The sequence below is a fragment of the Bufo bufo genome, chromosome 6 (genome assembly GCF_905171765.1).
Source record: "Bufo bufo chromosome 6, aBufBuf1.1, whole genome shotgun sequence".
NCBI lineage: Eukaryota > Metazoa > Chordata > Amphibia > Anura > Bufonidae > Bufo > Bufo bufo.
The window spans coordinates 116,076,303-116,094,777 of NC_053394.1; the positions used below are offsets into that span (position 1 = coordinate 116,076,303).

Here is an 18,475-nt window from a genome sequence, read left to right on the forward strand (position 1 = left end):
CAGCCCTATATCATCCCCCCTCCCCCGATCTCCTGCGTGCCTGACCCCCATACTGGTGGACCCTTCTGTCCCTGCTGGACCTAGGCTGGCCCCTGGGGTACTGCAGGGCGACAATCTGCTCCCTCTCCTCCCCTCCATAGGACATTGCAGACTCCTGAAGGTAGCTGCAGATTGCTGTGAGAGGAATACTGCAATAGGGCCCGGAGGCCCGCACCTAGCTGCCCCTGACACAGGGGTTATGCCGGCGTCCCTCCTCTACCCTCACAGGCACCCGGTCTCAGGGTCCCCCTCCCTCTTACCGGTCGCTGATTCAGGGCCAGGGGGCCCGCGCCTAGCTGCCCCTGACCCTCCTCTACGGGCACCCGGTCCACCAAGGGCGCAAAATTCCCGCCCGGAGGTCCCCCCGCCCCCAGGGAATCGCAGCGCCGCCCCCCAGGCCGGATCTTTGTTAACCTTTTGGGTACCGGCCATCTCCAGGAGATGGCCGGCTCCCATCTAACCTTCTATGATCTGGGCTTCCTCATGGGCCTGTATGGATGGCCCCTTTCCTGCCTCTCAGAGAGGCTGTGCCCCTGTATGGTGGCCCCCTTCTTGCCTCAGAGAGGCTGTGTTTAAAAAAAAAAAAACGGGCTTCCATGGCGGGGTAAATAAATAACGGAATTCTTGTTGGCTGCGCAGGACAGTGCAGCCTGATCTCAGTAGTGCTGGCCGTATGCATTCCCCCCTTCCATAGGCGGCATGTCGCGCTCCCCGGCTGCGGTGCTGGTCAGGTGCATGTTCCCCTTCTAGGCGGACCCTTGCCCTCTCCCGGGATACGGCGCTGGCCAAGTGCATGCGCCCCCTTCCGCCCTTTCTATAGGCAGAATTCGTCACCCTCTCCAGTTATGGTGCTGGCCATGTGCATGACCCCCTTCCTAAGTGGAATACTGTACTCTCCCTGGCTGCGGGCTGGCCATGTGCATGACCCCCTTCTATAGGCGGAATACTGCACTCTCACCGGATACGGTGCTGGCCATGTGCACGACCCCCTTCCATAGGCGGAACGCTGTACTCCCGCTAGATTCGCTGCCAGCTATGTGCATGACCCCCTTCTGTAGGTGGAATTCTGCACTCACTGGATTCGCTGCCGGCCATGTGCATGACCCCCTTCCATAGGCGGAATGCTGCACTCTCTCTAGATTCACTGCCGGCCATATGCATGACCTCCTTCCATAGGCGGAATGCTGCACTCTCACTGGGTTCGCTGCCGGCCATGTGCATGACCCCCTTCCATAGGCGGTATGCTGCACTCTCACTGGATTCGCTGCCTGCCATGGGCATGCCTCCTTCCCTCAGGCGGCATACATACACTCTCACTGACTGGGGTTGTTCTCTCGCCGGTAAGTTGCTGGCCATGTGCATGACCCCCTTCCATGCGGGGTGCTTGCACTCTCACTGGATCCGCTGCCGGCCATGTGCATGATCCCCCTTCCATGGGCGGTGTGCTGCACTCTCACTGGATTCGCTGCCGGCCATGGGCATGCCTCCTTTCCTCAGGCGGCATACGTACACTCTCACTGACTGTGGTTGTTTTCTCGCCGATACGTTGCTGGCCATGTGCCTGACCCCCTTCCATGGGGGGGTGCTTGCACTCTCACTGGATGCGATGCTGGCCATGTGCATGAGCCCCCTTCCATGGCGGGGTGCTTGCACTCTCACTAGATGCGATGCTGGCCATGTGCATGACCCCCCTTCTCTGGGTGGAATGTTGCACTCTCACCGGATACGTTGCTGGCCATGAGCATGGCCCTCTTCCTTGGGTGGAATGCTTGCACTCCCATTGGATACGGTGCTGGCCTGGTGCATGACCACCTCTCATTCCATGGGCGGAATTTTGCATGCTCATGAGACTCACGGCTGTCCTTGTATATGCTGTGCTGGACTCGTACATGTCCCCCTTCATTGGCGGAGTAGTTGCACTCTCACGAAATTCGGTGTTGGGTGGATTATTGCACCATCACTTAATGCTAGGATAACCCTGTGCATGTTCCCCTTTCACTAGGCGGACCTCCTGCGTTCCTACTAGATACTGTGCGGCCATGTGCATGGCCCCCTTCTGTGCGGAATATAGTATGTCCTACTTCTCTGACTTCGGTACTGACCTTGGGCATCACCCCCTTTTGGGGCGGGCCTTTTGCACTCTTACCGACTGCAGTGTTTGCCAGGTACATTTCCCCCCTTTCTGGGCGGACTGCTTGCGTTCCATCGCATGCCATACTAGTCTTGTGCATAACTCCCTTCCAGGCGGCACTTTGCACTTCCGTAGATACTGTGGGACTCTGGCTGGCCCCCTTCGCTGAGTGACTATTTTGCAGTGAGCGGACGTTCTTGTACGCTTTGCGTTGTTTGGGCCGTGTATGCCTTCTCCTCCCGTAGGTGGGTTGGCCTTCTCACTGCTTACGGGGCTGCTCGTACGTATGCCTCCCTTCCTCCTGCGACATACTTGTTTCTCTTGGGATACAATGCTTGCCGCAAGCTTTGTACTCTTTTCTGAAGAGATAATTCTGCTTCCACCTGACCCGGACGGGTTCGGCTTGCTCTCTACTGCACCGAGCTAGGCGGTACTCATTCTCAGTTTTGGATTGTATATTACAGTTCCGTTGTGACGGTATCCACCATGTTCATTGGCCCTTCCACCTGGGGAGTGTTTGTGGTTCCTTGATGCGTACCCATTCATCCTCCCGCTGCATTGCTTCCCTGCACAGGCGGTCACATGGACGAGAGTGCTGTCTGCAGAGCCCCTCGAATTCTGCGTTGGCTCTGGCGGGACTACGGTTCCCTCGCCTACTACCAATTCCTCCTCTTTGGATGCAGTGTGGTATGAGTCCCTCCTATGGGCGCTTTCTGCGCTTCAGTTCTGCTCTGCTACCAGGTTCGGGCCGCTCCCCTCGGGAAGGTCACCCAACTTCTCTTTGCGTGCTCGATTATCCAGGTCCGGGGGACCTCCACTTTGGGTTCTTCAGAGTATTTGACTTCTGCGAGGTGGTGAGCCGGGCATCTCACAGGGTAGCTTTTTTCTCGCTGGCTCTGTTTTGGCTCTCGCTCGGGGCATATTACTCCATGTGGCTTCTGCCCCGGCCAGGCTTCAGAGGCTGTTGCTTCACTGCCCTCCCCTCTGGGGACAGCATGGTTGTTCACTTGGATGGTACCGATGTTCTTTGTGGCCTCGTATCGTCTCACTCGTTCACATTGGCTGTACTTGCTGTGCGCCCATTTACCGGGACTACCGCGTTCTGTCCTCCCGCTTGGGTGCAGATTGCGTTTTCCATTCTAGGCGATTGTCCTGCTGTAGACTTACCTTCTCGGTAACTTGGGAGGATTCCCCTTCGGTCAAGATTGTCCTTAGATCTTCCACACTGGGACGGTAGATCCCCTTCCTCCGGTGGTAACATCGACATGGGCTTTAGCCTGTCTTGTCCTGGCATCTGTCGGATGCTGGGTGGACCCTTTCGGTTCCTTCCGTCTGCCCTTCCGCTTCCCCACTCCAGGTGGATACGGGACGACGTTGCTCGGGGTCCGACGGGACCAGTTTTGCCGGACTATTCTGCCGTGTTACTGGTCTGCGACTGATCACGTTGGTTTTTTTTCCCGCTTGCCCAGGCGATTCCAGCGGACGCGCTAGTGTTCGCTCCCGGCCGTGCTTCGTCCAGGATCTATATCAGACCTAGAGTTCTTACCTGGGGTTCTGCGGGAAGCTGGGCATTCCCCCACTCTGCCTTTCTCTCCCCATGGTTCTGTCCTTCTCCAGTCCGGCTTGGGCCTGGGACTGGGACTCTGTTCCTTGAAGGGTCCAGTGTCGGCGCTGTCCATCCTCTTCCAGCGTTCCCTGGCCCCTCTTGGGCCTGTCAAGACCTTCTTCCACGGAGTGGCTCATTGGTTCCTCTGTACCGTCCTGGGGACTGCATACTGTGCTCTCTGCGCTCCAAGCTTCCCCTTGGAGTCGTTACAGAAGTTCTCTCTGCTACTTCTGTCCTGTACGGTTGTGTTTCAGTAACCATCGTGTCTCTCAGACGGGTGTCTGGATGGCGGCCCTTCTTGTTCTGAGCATTCTGTACTTCCCCAGGACAGGACAGTTCTCCATCCCGTCCCTTCCTTCCTTCTGAAGGTGGTATCTACCTTTCATCTCAACAAGGCCATCGTCCTCTCCTTCCCACCTGGGAACGGACACTTCACCGATTGGACGTTGTTCGGGCCTTGCAGTTTTTTACTTGGAGATCACCGGCTCTTGTCGGCGCTCGGACTCTTGTGGTTCTAGGAGGTCCGCGCAACAGTTTGAGGACCTCCAGGGTGGCTTTCGCCCGCTTCATCAGAATGGTTATTGCTGAGGTTACCGCGCCAAGGGCAGGGTTCCGCCTTCGGTGTCGCCGTTCATTCCAGAGCAGTCGGTGTCTCCTGGGAGACATTGGGCTTCGGCAGCGCAATTGTGCAAGGCGGCCATCGGTCTTCCTTGCACGCCTTACCAAGTTCTACAGGGTGCATACTCGGGTTTTGGCGGATGCTGCCTTGGGCCGCCTGCGGTTTCCTTGATGCCTTTGGGTGCTTCGCCTTGGAGCTGTGGTCCCCCCCCCCCCCCCTTGGACTGCTCTCGAACGTCCCAAGGTCTCCTGTGTCCCCCAAGGAAAATGGGCCAGAAAACGAGATTTTTGTATAACTTACCAGTAAAATCTCTTTCTCACTCTTCCTTGGGGGACACAGCACCCACCCATTCATTGTTTTTTCTACACGGTTTCCGGACTTGGTTTACCCCGTTGGTAGTTGGCTTGTTGGTTCCACTTGTTGGACATTGTCTTTTCTCACTACTTGAACACGCAACTGGCAGTCTCTCTCTCCAGGCTGAGGGTATAGCTGCTGGAGGAGGGGCTTAACAGTTTTCACTTAGTGTCACACTTCCTAGGGAGCTGAGCTATACCCAAGGTCTCCTGTTTCGCCCAAGGAAGAGCGAGAAAGAGATTTTACTGGTAAGTTATACAAAAATCTCGTTTTCTCCTTCACTGAACAAGCAGCCGACTGATGGGAAGGAACACTTTCTGCCTGACAATCGGCTCTTCCATCGGCCCATGTAAACCTGCCTTAGGCCTCATGCACACGGCCGTGTTCCACGGCCGAGAGCGGTCCATGGTAACACGGCCTGGATTCCTGTTGAGAGCAGGAGCGCACAACGTCATTGGTTGCTATGACGCCGTGCGCTTCATGCCGTCGCTGCACTACACTATACGAGTGTATTACTGTAGTGCAGCGGCGGCATGAAGCGCACGGGGTCATAGCAACCAATGACGCCGTGCGCTCCTGTTTTCAACAGGAATCCCGGCCGTGTTACCATGGACCGCTCTCGGCCGCGGAACACGGCCGTGTGCATGAGGCCTTAATTGAGTGACGACAAGCATAGATCATGAAACCATAAGAAACTGATACAGGCAGTATTTTCTTTTATATCTTTTCATTAATGTAGATTAGTAACTGATAATTTTATTTTTTTTAAATGACTGACTGTTTTGTTTTACAATTGTTTCAGAATCGCTCTAGAAAAATGGATTATTTTACGAAGCAGTCTCTCAAATCAGCACAGAAGCACTTGACCTCAGTAGATGTTCAAGTCCGAGAATGCCGGTCAGTACTTTACGCTTTTTCTCTGGCAACTTCTCAGGGGTTATTAATCGCTAAATCTTTTCTCTCTGATTTAGAATAATGCGTCTGGAGAAATTCCACCAGACAGTGCTGGAAGAGCTTGAGAATTTTGAAAAAGATTCCCAAGCATTAAAGCAGATGGAAAAAGAGTTTTCAGTAAGTATATTTGAAATGCACTTCTCCATCCATGAATGTTAAGAGTATCAATTTCCTCTTTAAGCTTAAAATAAGGGATCTAAGATTACAGATAAACATGTTCACATCACAGTGGCTGTCAAGTCCAAAAACAAATCCATCTCTTAGTCAATTTAATCGCCCTCATCCACCTTTGTCAATGTACTTAGTGGGGAGATAATGCGAGCCATCAGATTATTATCAGCAGCTTCTTGTCCTTCATTTGTGCTTTCAGAATTTCTGGAGCCAGCAGACACAAACCTTAAACTTTTATCACAAGAATGAGCAGAGAAGGTACGTCAGCACTCACCGCTGTGATATCTGTCTGTCCTAGCAATTATCATTAGAATTACAATGGGAAGTCACTGGTACATGTTTGCAATAACAGTCTCTCTGCTGCAGGTCCAGGACTTCATAATTGTTCGTATTAGAGTATGTTTGTGTGTGAATAAATACAAAATGAAGTGGTTGATAAAGGATCTGTGTAACTCTTTACTTTCTATAGCTGGCCATAAATGCAGAGATGTCCCCCAATCTCATGCATGCTCCATTGTTTTCATCACTGGGACTCTGGATGAAATAAGATTGGTTTCACAAAGAACTTTTTTTAAGCTGATGCCAGAAATGATGTCAAAGATAATGGTAAATATAAAGGAAGGACTTATACTTCTTCTTGACAGATCCACTCTTTGGCTTTGGCTCAAAAAACTGCAGTGGAGTGCAATCAAGAAGTGGATCTCGCAAGAAGGAGAGGTATACGGGTCCATTCACACGTCCGTAAGTGTTTTGCGGATCTGCAAAACACGGACACCGGCAATGTGCGATCCGCAATTTGCAGACCGCACATCGCCGACACTATAATAGAAAATGCCTTTTCTGGTCCGCAATTGCGGACAAGAATAGGACATGTTCTATTTTTTTCGGGAAAGGAATTGCGGATCCCGGAAATGCGGATCCGCATCCGTTCCAGCCCCATTGAATGAATGGGTCTGCACCCGTTTAGCAAATTGCGGAACGGATGCGGACCCAAATTACGGACGTGTGAATGGACCCTAAGGCCTCATGCACACCACCGTTCCGTTTTTTGCGGTCCGCAAATTGGGGATTCGCAAAACATGGAAGCCGCCTGTGTGCCTTCCGCAATTTGCAGAACGGAACAGGCGGCCCATTGTATAAATGCCTATTCTTGTCCGCAAAACGGACAAGAATAGGACATGTTATATTTTTTTTGCGGGGCCACGGAACGGAGCAACGGATGCAGACAGCACACGGAGTGCTGTCCGCATCTTTTGCGGCCCCATTGAAGTAAATGGGTCCGCACCCGAGCTGCAAAAACTGTGGCTCGGATGCGGACTAGAACAACGGTCGTGTGCATGAGGCCTAAGTCTTTCCTTCATATTTCTCATTCCTTTTCAATCCACTTTTGGTTTTTACTCAAAAGAATGCCTGAAAAACAGTGTGAAACCACCATTAGGCCACCTGCACTCATTGCAGAATATGCGTAGAGTAAAAACGCTGCATAGTACAATACCAGCAAACTATATGAGATGTCCGCTTAGCTGATTTATTTTTTCTGTGCAGAAGTTGACTTGCCATGCAGATTTCCAAATCCACAGCATGTCAATTACAGTTAGGTCTAGAAATATTTGGACCATGACACAATCTTCATTATTTGGGCTCTGCATGCCACCACATTGGATTTGAAATGAAACAACTGAAATGCAATTGAAGTGTAGACTTTCAGGTTTAACTCAAGGGGTTCAACAAAAAAATCCTGTCAAACGTTTAGGAATTGCAACCATTTTTCTACAAAAGCCTCTTTTGGAGGGGCTCAAAAGTAATTCGACAAATTAACATTACCATAAATAAAATGTTCACATTTAATACTTTGTAGAGAATCCTTTGCAGGCAATGACTGCCTGAAGTCTGAATCCCATGCAGGGACGTGCACAGACATTTTGAAGGGCAGGGGCTTAAAAAAAAAAAAAAGGGCACTTGACAAAAATCTAAAAAGTGTTTGTACCACAAAGCTTAGTTGCACACCCGCGCACCTGTCCGAAATGTCAGAGTCACCGCTGTGCCTTTGCGCTGCCAGTGCCAAGTATTGCGGGAGTACAGTAGAGAGGGTATGTGTGTGGGCCTGCCTGAAACACCCCTAAACGGGACTACGTACATAGGCTACGCTGTTACTGCTCCGGCTGGTGGAGGGAAAGTGCGTCATAAACTCATATTCCACAAGTGCACATCCTATTGTATAATCATACATATACAGCTGTGCCATCTGCCATGTACCTACCTACTACATCAGACATACACACATTAATATGTAATTTAAATGTGTGTATGATGTAGTTGTGTTGTAGTATGAGGGTATATAACACACTATATATGTATAAGAGTAAGTATGAGCCCCTTAGCGGTATAATGCAAGTAATGTGTATTGGTATATAAACTAGATTTGTGTTGAAATTTTTTTTTAAAATAAATTAAAATGCACAGAATATCGGCAGAAAAGAACAGCCTGAAAGTTCACAGAATATCGGTATCGGCAATAAAAAAAATCAATAGCGGTCGATCCCTATTGCAAACATCAAATACACATTCTTAGTGCCCCCGGTAGATGACCCCCATTACTGCTCTCCCCCTTTCCCATAGTACCAAGCAATGCAAGCATAGCGTGTCCCAGTATAAAATGCCATTGTACAGAACCCCCCATATAACATATACCCCTATTTTGTGGCCTCAGTAGATGCCCCTATATAGTGCCCACTGGCCACTGCCCACCAATAATGTGCCACTGTACCAGCAAGAAGTGGCCCCACAGACTGCAGGGGTGATTCATGGGCCTGGGACCTGGGTTTGCACTGCAGGCAGCCTGGCAGCACATATCATACCCCCCCCCCCCCCCCCCGGTACATTTTTCCCGCCACTACCAGCCTCCATGATGGCAGTGGCAGGCAGCACAAGTAGCCAAAAAGCAGGGGTGCTGGCCTGCTGGGCCATAAAGGCATGATTGTAAACTGAAGCATGGGTGTGCTGGGCAGTGGGTGGGTTTTGCAGGCAGGTAGAGCATCTCCTCTCCTATACACCCTCCCCCTCCCTGTTTTTTCCCGCCAGCCGCCACTAATGGCCTACCTCCATGACAGTGAGTGTGGCAGGCTCAGTCAGCAGGCCAGGCAGCAGCACAGTAGCCAGAGCACAGAGCGGGGGGCGATCACAGACAGACACATCACACTCACACACTCACACAGACAGTGACTCAGACCGACAGACAAGACAAACACAAGACAACAACCCAGTCACTCAGCACAAGCAAGCACACACAGGAGGAATTAAACTGAGTGAGCAGGGCAGGGCCGCAGGGCAGTGGTATGTCATCAATCATTTTCTTTTTCTTCACTCACCCACACTTGAATCCGGATTCCTGACGGGAGGGGCGGGCGGTGAGGCTCTGAGGCGGCTTGTCAGCAGGGGCAGGACGGGCGGGAGCACACACAGCCAGGCAGCTCTTCTTCTCTGCTCAGAAGACTGCCTGTGCGCGCCGCCCGTACCACGTGACTTGCCGGCGGGTCTGGTCTTGATAATTAACAAAGATTAATGCGCAGCGCACGTGACAGTGAGTGCCAGCATCTGCGCATTATGAAAAAAAAAAAAAGTTCCAATAAAATAAAATTTCTGTAAGAGCGGAGGGCATTTAAGGGGCCGGTGATGAAAAGGGCAGGGGCTCAAGCCCCCTTTCATCCCTATGTGTGCACGTCCCTGATCCCATGGACATCACAAGACGCTGGGTTTCCTCCTCTGTGATGCTTTGCCAGGCCTTACTGCAGCTGTTTGTGGGTCTTTCTACCTTAAAAGGGTTTTCCGAGACTTTTGTACTGACAACCTATCCTTAGGATGGGTCATCAGTATCTGATCGTTTGGTGTCCAACACCCGGGACCCCGTCCTATCAGCTGTTTTGAGAAGGCAGCGGTGCTCCTATGAGCGCTGGGGCCTTCTCGCAGCTCACCAAGCACAGCGCCGTACATTGTACAGTGGCTGTGCTTGGTATCACGCTCAGCTCCATTCGTTGCGCCTTAGGCCACGGGACCGATGAACGTGTTTTCACTGGCTCAGAAAAGCCCATTAAATAGCTATTGAGATAATTGTCCAATTAGGCAGCTACATATTAGAGCTTTAAAGAGCTGTGTAATTGCGGATATGGTGCAGAAACGCACATAAATCCGCACAGAAGTTCATGCAGATCAAGAGTGTGTCCTGTTTGCAGCTGACTTCCATTGAGATGAATGGGCCTGAGCTGCAGTACCACACACAACCTGTGGACAGGTGTGGTAGTGTTTTTGGGCAAAAGCAATCATGTTTTTCTAATCCTGGGCAGCCCCTTTATATTTTTTACATACAGTTGAGTTTATTTCTTTAAAATACATTAGCATACTCCAAACACGTGAATGGGTAGATCTTTGGCCCACTCCTGTTTGAGGTCATTCTTAGGTATTACTACCAAATATTGTATTTTGTAATAATTTTTTCTGCTCCTGTGTGTTTAGTTTCAGTATAATCAACTGTCAAATTTTCTCTTTCACCTAATTTTAGGATTAACTCTCTGAAGGCTTCCTTTGAAATGAATATTTCTCACAGCACGGACTACGAGGAAAAGATTTTTAATTCTGAAGTAAGTGAAAATGCTCCTACTCTGTCAAGTAAATACTACATGTTTGGCTGGTTATGTTTTTTTTTCTGGAACCAAATTAAAGGTATATTCCAGTTACATTAAATAATCCCATATCCATTAGATCTGTCGGGGTCCTACCACTGAGACTCCCACTGAGAACGCGGCCCCGTACCCCCTGCAGCCCCCCTGAAATTAACAGAGCGGCTGGTTGGGCATACGTGCAGCCTCTCCATTCATTTCTATAGGAATTCCGGAGTGCTGCCACACACATGTGCAACTGGCTGCTCCCTTTATTTCAAGGGGTCTGCAGGGGGTACGGGGCCCCAAGTCTCGTGATCAGATACCCCAGCAGTAGGACACCCACCGATCTAATAGTTATCTCCAGTCTTGTGAATAGGGGATAACTTAATCTAACCAGAATACCCCTTTAAAGGAAATCTGTCACCAGGATAATCACTATTGAAGTACAGCCATAGCCTAATAACACTTATTTCCACCTTATTTCCAGATGTGCCTTTGTTTCAGCAATAGATGTTTTCTATCTTCTGAAAATCCAGTTTATTTGGTATGCAAATGATCCAGTAAGCTGCCCAGAGGGGTGTCATTCTTGCAGCAAGGAGCCCAGACACAGTGTGTTCACCCACCCCTCCTACATCACATTCAAGCCATAACTCTGCCCCCCTTCTCCCTGCTCCCAGCATGATGGCGGGCTTGGGCACTAGCAGGAGGCGTGCCTGGGCTCCTTCCTGCAAGAGTGACGCCCCTATGGGCACCTTACTGGCTCATTTGCATATCAAATAAACTGGATTTTCAGAAGATAGAAAACATCTATTGCTGAAACAAAGGCACATTTGGAAACAAGGTACTAAGTGCTATTAGTCCATGGCTTTACTTCAATAGCAATTATCCTGGTGACAGATTTCCTTTAAGGCCAGGGCTATGATATGAAGATGCAATGTCGCATTGCAACACATGTTTGTATATTGAGTTGTGATGCAACCTGCTGCAATACAATCATTGCAAAAAAACATCATTCAATTTTTGGTTGCAAGTCGCTCGCAACTGCCATCATAAACAACAATGCATTGCTGGTGCCCAGGGCAAGCCAAGTATTGCGCCCCCTAACCTGCAGACACGCTCCCTTTTATTGACCCTCGCCCCCACATTCTCCAGCCGCGTATGGTGTTGGATCAGCGGATGATGCCTCTCTACACTTATTGCACTCCACTGACATACTATTGCATCAGGGGTCACAAAGGAATTCCATTCCCAATCCCCATTTAGGCTCAATGCACCCAACCAGCCCCACTGAGAGTAGTAGAAATTAAATTACCAGTGGGGCTGGTTGTGTGCATGGAGCCTAAATAGGAATGGCTTAATAAGGAGGATAGTTACTGTAGGGGCGCTTAAATGGAGTTTGCACATAAGGCCCACTGAAATTTTACTAGGGGTAATTACTGTGCAGATTCCACTTAAGCCCTCACAGTAATTATCCTCCTTATTAAGCCATACCTGTTTAGGCTCCATGCCTAAATAGACCCCACTGGGGTATTCTAGTTATGTGAAGCTATAACTATTAAATCGGTGGGGGTCCTACCAGTGGGATATCAACCAATCATGAGAATGGGAACCCCAAGCCCTGTGACATAGCGACTGGTGGTGCCACAAAATGCTTATAGGACTAGTGTCATACAGGGCCCCCAGGAATAGCATTCTCCGCACAGAGCCCCCAGACATAATGGCAGCAATATAATTCTTAGCCGAGTCCTGTAGCGCAAGCTCTACTTCATGCTCAAGAACAGTGGCAGCCATTCAGTGCTTACCAGGGATATTGGCAGCCATCCAGTGCCCCAAAGTCTAGTGCCTACTAAACAGTGCTCCTGGGAATGATGCTAGCCACACAGTAACCAGCTACTTGTCTGCTCCACCTCCATCCTACAGCCTGCTAGGTGCACCCCTGCAAATGCAGTAGAGGACCAACTTTGCCTGCTGTTGGCTGCTTTTGCTCTGAGCAGGCTGGTTCAGGCCTTGAGATGGAGGCAGCAGCACAGCCTAAAACAGAGCCAACCGATCGCCGTCTGATGGTTCGCGAGCGCTTGCCCTGATAAATGCACGGATGCCTGGTGCTCTCATTGGCCGAAGCCTGGTGTAGCAACTGTGGCCCTGAATCAGTGTGCATTGCCTGTGCCTGTGAGTGAACGCTACTCACTCTCACAGGCAGCGCACTGTGTGCATCCTACCAGCGCAATTCAGTGAATCATTCACTGAATGGCAATGGCGGGATGCACTCAGCGTGCTGCCTGTGAGAGGGAATGGCATTGTATGTAACAGCTGGGCGGCCCCCTTGCAGTTTAGCGCCCGGGGCAACCACCCCCTTGGCTTCCCCCCACGCTACGCCACTGATGTAGACTTGCTGTGGTGCAGCATGTCGCCTCAGCATAAATCTTTGCCAAAGCCTGTACCAGCTTATTTCCTTGCCGCTTTCATACAGTCAGTGTTTGATCAGTGATTTTCATCACTTATTGTGAGCCAATACTAGGTAAGGGTCAAAATCAAAGATGAACATGAGCAAATCTTTTCATGATACCTATCTCTCTGTAGGTTCCACTCCTGGTTTGGGGTCACAATCACTAATGGAAATCACTGATCAAACACTGACTGTGGGAAAGTGGCCTGAAAGGGATTGCCTGTGATTGGACAACCTTGTTAGGGTTGACCAGAAAATAACACCTTTAAAGCAATTGAAAAAGTGTATGATGTACAAACTAAAAAAAAATAATCCACAAAAAATGTTTGTGAAGGATGCCTAAATAAACCTCTACAAGTCCTCATTCACACATAGTTAAATATTGGCATTTCTGGTGCAGTTCAGAGCAAAAATTGCCGAAAAAAACTTAGTTGACAGCCTTTTTTTTGTTTTTGTTGGTCTTTTTTAGGAAGTTTTTTTTAAGAACAGTTTGAATGGAAAATCGTACTTGGATTAAGAAATGTTCTTGCATGACCGAAATAAAAACACCACATTTCTGAATAATTATTAGGATCCTATTTCTGTATTCATTCACATGCAGATCTCTTGTTTAAAGGGCGGCACACCCTTAGGGCTCATGCACATGACAGTGTTTTTTGTCCACATTTAATGCGCATTTTTTGCAGGTCGGACTCGAATGCAGACCCATTCACTTCAATGGGGCCACAAAAGATGCGGGCAGCACACGGTGTGCTGTCCGCATCTGTATTCCATTCCGGGGCCCCGCATAAAAATGGAACATCTCCTATTATTGTCCATTTTACGGACAAGGATAGGACAGTTCTAAAGAAGGCAGGACGTTACACCACATGTGCAGGACGGTATCCGTGTTTTGCACGGTCGTGTACATGAACCCTTAAGATTTTATATTCTTAAATCAGTGCCACACCAGCCCAGCCTCTTTCATTTAAATGGAGCTGAGCTGCAATACCAGACACAAAACATGGTTGTGGTGGTGTGTCTGGAAGAAAGAAGCCATGTTTTCTAATCCCTGACAACCTCTTTAAGAATAACCATAAACCCTAGGTGTTTTGCTGTATGGTAACTCCATGAGGCACAGTTTTCTCCCCTAGCACTGCTTCTAGGGAATAGCACCTCTGTAATATGGCATGTGCTGGAGCACATTGGTTCCTAAACATGCAACTATTACATTCTATGATTTGAACAAATGAAGAGGCAAAAGGAATGACCCAAACATATACAAACATAAGTACAGGAATCAGAAATTGTAACTAAAATTAACAATTGTAACGTGTACCTGTTAGTTTTAGAACTTGGGCAGTAGGCAGCTGGCCATTGCCTTTACCAAACTTGCTTAATGTTAGGGCTCACCCCCACGAGCGTAAAGTCTCCGTGTCTGTATTGAGGATCAAACACGGCGGGTCAACAATTTACGGACAGTGGCCGGGTTCGCTGTGGATGCGGACCCATTGACTTGAATGGGTCTGCGATCTGTAAGATACGACCGAAGATAGGGGCGGATTAGCTTTCGAGTCCGTGCCTCCTCACTGCAAAAGATAAAACATGTTCTATCTTTTGTCGTATCTTGCGAATTGCGGACCTATTCAAGTCAGTGGCACACAGCCAGTGCCCGTAAATTGTGGACCCGCCATGTGTGGAGTCCACACGGCACACAGGGCCCTTACGTTTGTGGGCATGAGCCCTTAATGTGATTATTTTATTTAAATTGTAATTTTTCCTTTGACTTTTCTTAGCATTTTTTTTTTTAAGATGTGATTATATTTACTTAATTCTACAGATGCATGCTATGAAGGAAAATATGAAGGCTGTTCAGGAACGACTTCTAAAAGAAATGGTAAATGACAGTGAATATTTGCCTCTTCCACAACACTTCATACAGAGGAAATATTCACCTATACTCCACTCACTCTTTGTCAAAATAATGTAATCTTAAAAATATGACATTGATATTAATCTTCCATCTTTTATGAATTCAGAATATCCTGTGTGTGTCACAGAAGCATAGTACCTGTAGGGGGCATCAGGGAGCTTTGATTGTGTTATCTTCAACTGAAAATTCATATTGAACTGAGCTGACCATGCCTCCGCTCCACAAAAGATAGGACATGTCTTACCCATTCAAGTCAAAGGGTCCACAGCACAGAATGCGCATGGCCAGTGCTCTTATATTGCAGACCTGTCTTTTGAGGTCCGCAATACAGGCACGGAGCCCTTAGGATCGTCTGAATGAGCCCTGAATTACATTGTTCTGAAGTCCAGCAACCTAGGCACCATGATTGGCAGCTATAGCATTAACATATAGTTTCTTTTAAGATAAATCATTGTGTTTAACCCCTTAACCACCTCAGCCCCTATAGCTTAAACACCCTGAAAGACCAGGCCACTTTTTACACTTCTGGCCTACACTACTTTCACCGTTTATTGCTCGGTCATGCAACTTACCACCCAAATGAATTTTACCTCCTTTTCTTCTCACTAATAGAGCTTTCATTTGGTGGTATTTCATTGCTGCTGACATTTTTACTTTTTTTGTTATTAATCAAAATTTAACGATTTTTTTGCAAAAAAATGACATTTTTCACTTTCAGTTGTAAAATTTTGCAAAAAAAACGACATCCATATATAAATTTTGCTCTAAATTTATTGTTCTACATGTCTTTGATAAAAAAAAATGTTTGGGTAAAAAAAAAATGGTTTGGGTAAAAGTTATAGCGTTTACAAACTATGGTACAAAAATGTGAATTTCCGCTTTTTGAAGCAGCTCTGACTTTCTGAGCACCTGTCATGTTTCCTGAGGTTCTACAATGCCCAGACAGTACAAACACCCCACAAATGACCCCATTTCGGAAAGTACACACCCTAAGGTATTCGCTGATGGGCATAGTGAGTTCATAGAACTTTTTATTTTTTGTCACAAGTTAGCGGAAAATGATGATTTTTTTTTTTTTTTCTTACAAAGTCTCATATTCCACTAACTTGTGACAAAAAATAAAAAGTTCTATGAACTCACTATGCCCATCACGAAATACCTTGGGGTCTCTTCTTTCCAAAATGGGGTCACTTGTGGGGTAGTTATACTGCCCTGGCATTCTAGGGGCCCAAATGTGTGGTAAGGAGTTTGAATCAAATTCTGTAAAAAATGACCAGTGAAATCCGAAAGGTGCTCTTTGGAATATGGTCCCCTTTGCCCACCTAGGCTGCAAAAAAGTGTCACACATCTGGTATCTCCGTATTCAGTAGAAGTTGGGGAATGTGTTTTGGGGTGTCTTTTTACATATACCCATGCTGGGTGAGATAAATATCTTGGTCAAATGCCAACTTTGTATAAAAAAATGGGAAAAGTTGTCTTTTGCCAAGATATTTCTCTCACCCAGCATGGGTATATGTAAAATGACACCCCAAAACACATTGCCCAACTTCTCCTGAATACGGAGGTACCAGATGTGTGACACTTTTTTGCAGCCTAGGTGGGCAAAGGGGCCCATATTCCAAAGAGCACCTTTCGGATTTCACTGGTCATTTTTTACAGAATTTGATTTCAAACTCCTTACCACACATTTGGGCCCCTAGAATGCCAGGGCAGTATAACTACCCCACAAGTGACCCCATTTTGGAAAGAAGACACCACAAGGTATTCCGTGAGGGGCATGGCGAGTTCCTAGAATTTTTTATTTTTTGTCACAAATTAGTGGAAAATTATGATTTTTTTTTTTTTTTTTTTTCATACAAAGTCTCATATTCCACTAACTTGTGACAAAAAATAAAAACTTCCATGAACTCGCCATGCCCATCAGCAAATACCTTGGGGTCTCTTCTTTCCAAAATGGGGTCACTTGTGGGGTAGTTATACTGCCCTGGCATTCTAGGGGCCCAAATGTGTGGTAAGGAGTTTGAAATCAAATTCTGTAAAAAATGACCAGTGAAATCCGAAAGGTGCTCTTTGGAATATGGGCCCCTTTGCCCACCTAGGCTGCAAAAAAGTGTCACACATCTGGTATCTCTGTATTCAGTAGAAGTTGGGGAATGTGTTTTGGGGTGTCATTTTACATATACCCATGCTGGGTGAGAGAAATATCTTGGCAAAAGACAACTTTTCCCATTTTTTTATACAAAGTTGGCATTTGACCAAGATATTTATCTCACCCAGCATGGGTATATGTAAAAAGACACCCCAAAACACATTCCCCAACTTCTACTGAATACGGAGATACCAGATGTGTGACACTTTTTTGCAGCCTAGGTGGGCAAAGGGGCCCATATTCCAAAGAGCACCTTTCGGATTTCAGTGGTCATTTTTTACAGAATTTGATTTCAAACTCCTTACCACACATTTGGGCCCCTAGAATGCCAGGGCAGTATAACTACCCCACAAGTGACCCCATTTTGGAAAGAAGACACCCCAAGGTATTCCGTGAGGGGCATGGCGAGTTCCTAGAATTTTTTATTTTTTGTCACAAGTTAGTGGAAAATGATGATTTTTTTTTTTTTTTTTTCATACAAAGTCTCATATTCCACTAACTTGTGACAAAAAATAAAAACTTCCATGAACTCACTATGCCCATCAGCGAATACCTTGGGGTCTCTTCTTTCCAAAATGGGGTCACTTGTGGGGTAGTTATACTGCCCTGGCATTCTAGGGGCCCAAATGTGTGGTAAGGAGTTTGAAATCAAATTCTGTAAAAAATGACCAGTGAAATCCGAAAGGTGCTCTTTGGAATATGGGCCCCTTTGCCCACCTAGGCTGCAAAAAAGTGTCACACATCTGGTATCTCCGTATTCAGTAGAAGTTGGGGAATGTGTTTTGGGGTGTCATTTTACATATACCCATGCTGGGTGAGAGAAATATCTTGGCAAAAGACAACTTTTCCCATTTTTTTATACAAAGTTGGCATTTGACCAAGATATTTATCTCACCCAGCATGGGTATATGTAAAAAGACACCCCAAAACACATTCCCCAACTTCTACTGAATACGGAGATACCAGATGTGTGACACTTTTTTGCAGCCTGGGTGGGCAAAGGGGCCCATATTCCAAAGAGCACCTTTCGGATTTCATTGGTCATTTTTTACAGAATTTGATTTCAAACTCCTTACCACACATTTGGGCCCCTAGAATGCCAGGGCAGTATAACTACCCCACAAGTGACCCCATTTTGGAAAGAAGACACCCCAAGGTATTCGCTGATGGGCATAGTGAGTTCATGGAAGTTTTTATTTTTTGTCACAAGTTAGTGGAATATGAGAAAAAAAAAAAAAAAAAATCATCATTTTCCACTAACTTGAGACAAAAAATAAAAATTCTAGGAACTTGCCATGCCCCTCACGGAATACCTTGGGGTGTCTTCTTTCCAAAATGGGGTCACTTGTGGGGTAGTTATACTGCACTGGCATTTTCCAGGGGCCCTAATGTGTGGTAAGTAGGTAAATGACCTGTGAAATCCGAAAGGTGCTCTTTGG

The 18,475-nt window shown here is 47.4% G+C and overlaps 1 protein-coding gene across 1 annotated transcript in view; it reads left to right on the forward strand.

Annotated features, from left to right (window-relative positions):
- SYCP2 (synaptonemal complex protein 2) overlaps positions 1-18,475 on the forward strand; it is a 96,089-nt gene that overhangs the window by 48,184 nt on the left and 29,430 nt on the right. Inside the window, exons 4-8 of the mRNA XM_040436625.1 lie at positions 5,552-5,646; positions 5,721-5,820; positions 6,074-6,132; positions 10,430-10,508; positions 14,795-14,851. Of these exons, the coding sequence (XP_040292559.1) occupies positions 5,552-5,646; positions 5,721-5,820; positions 6,074-6,132; positions 10,430-10,508; positions 14,795-14,851 (390 nt within the window). The remainder of the gene's footprint in view (positions 1-5,551; positions 5,647-5,720; positions 5,821-6,073; positions 6,133-10,429; positions 10,509-14,794; positions 14,852-18,475) is intronic.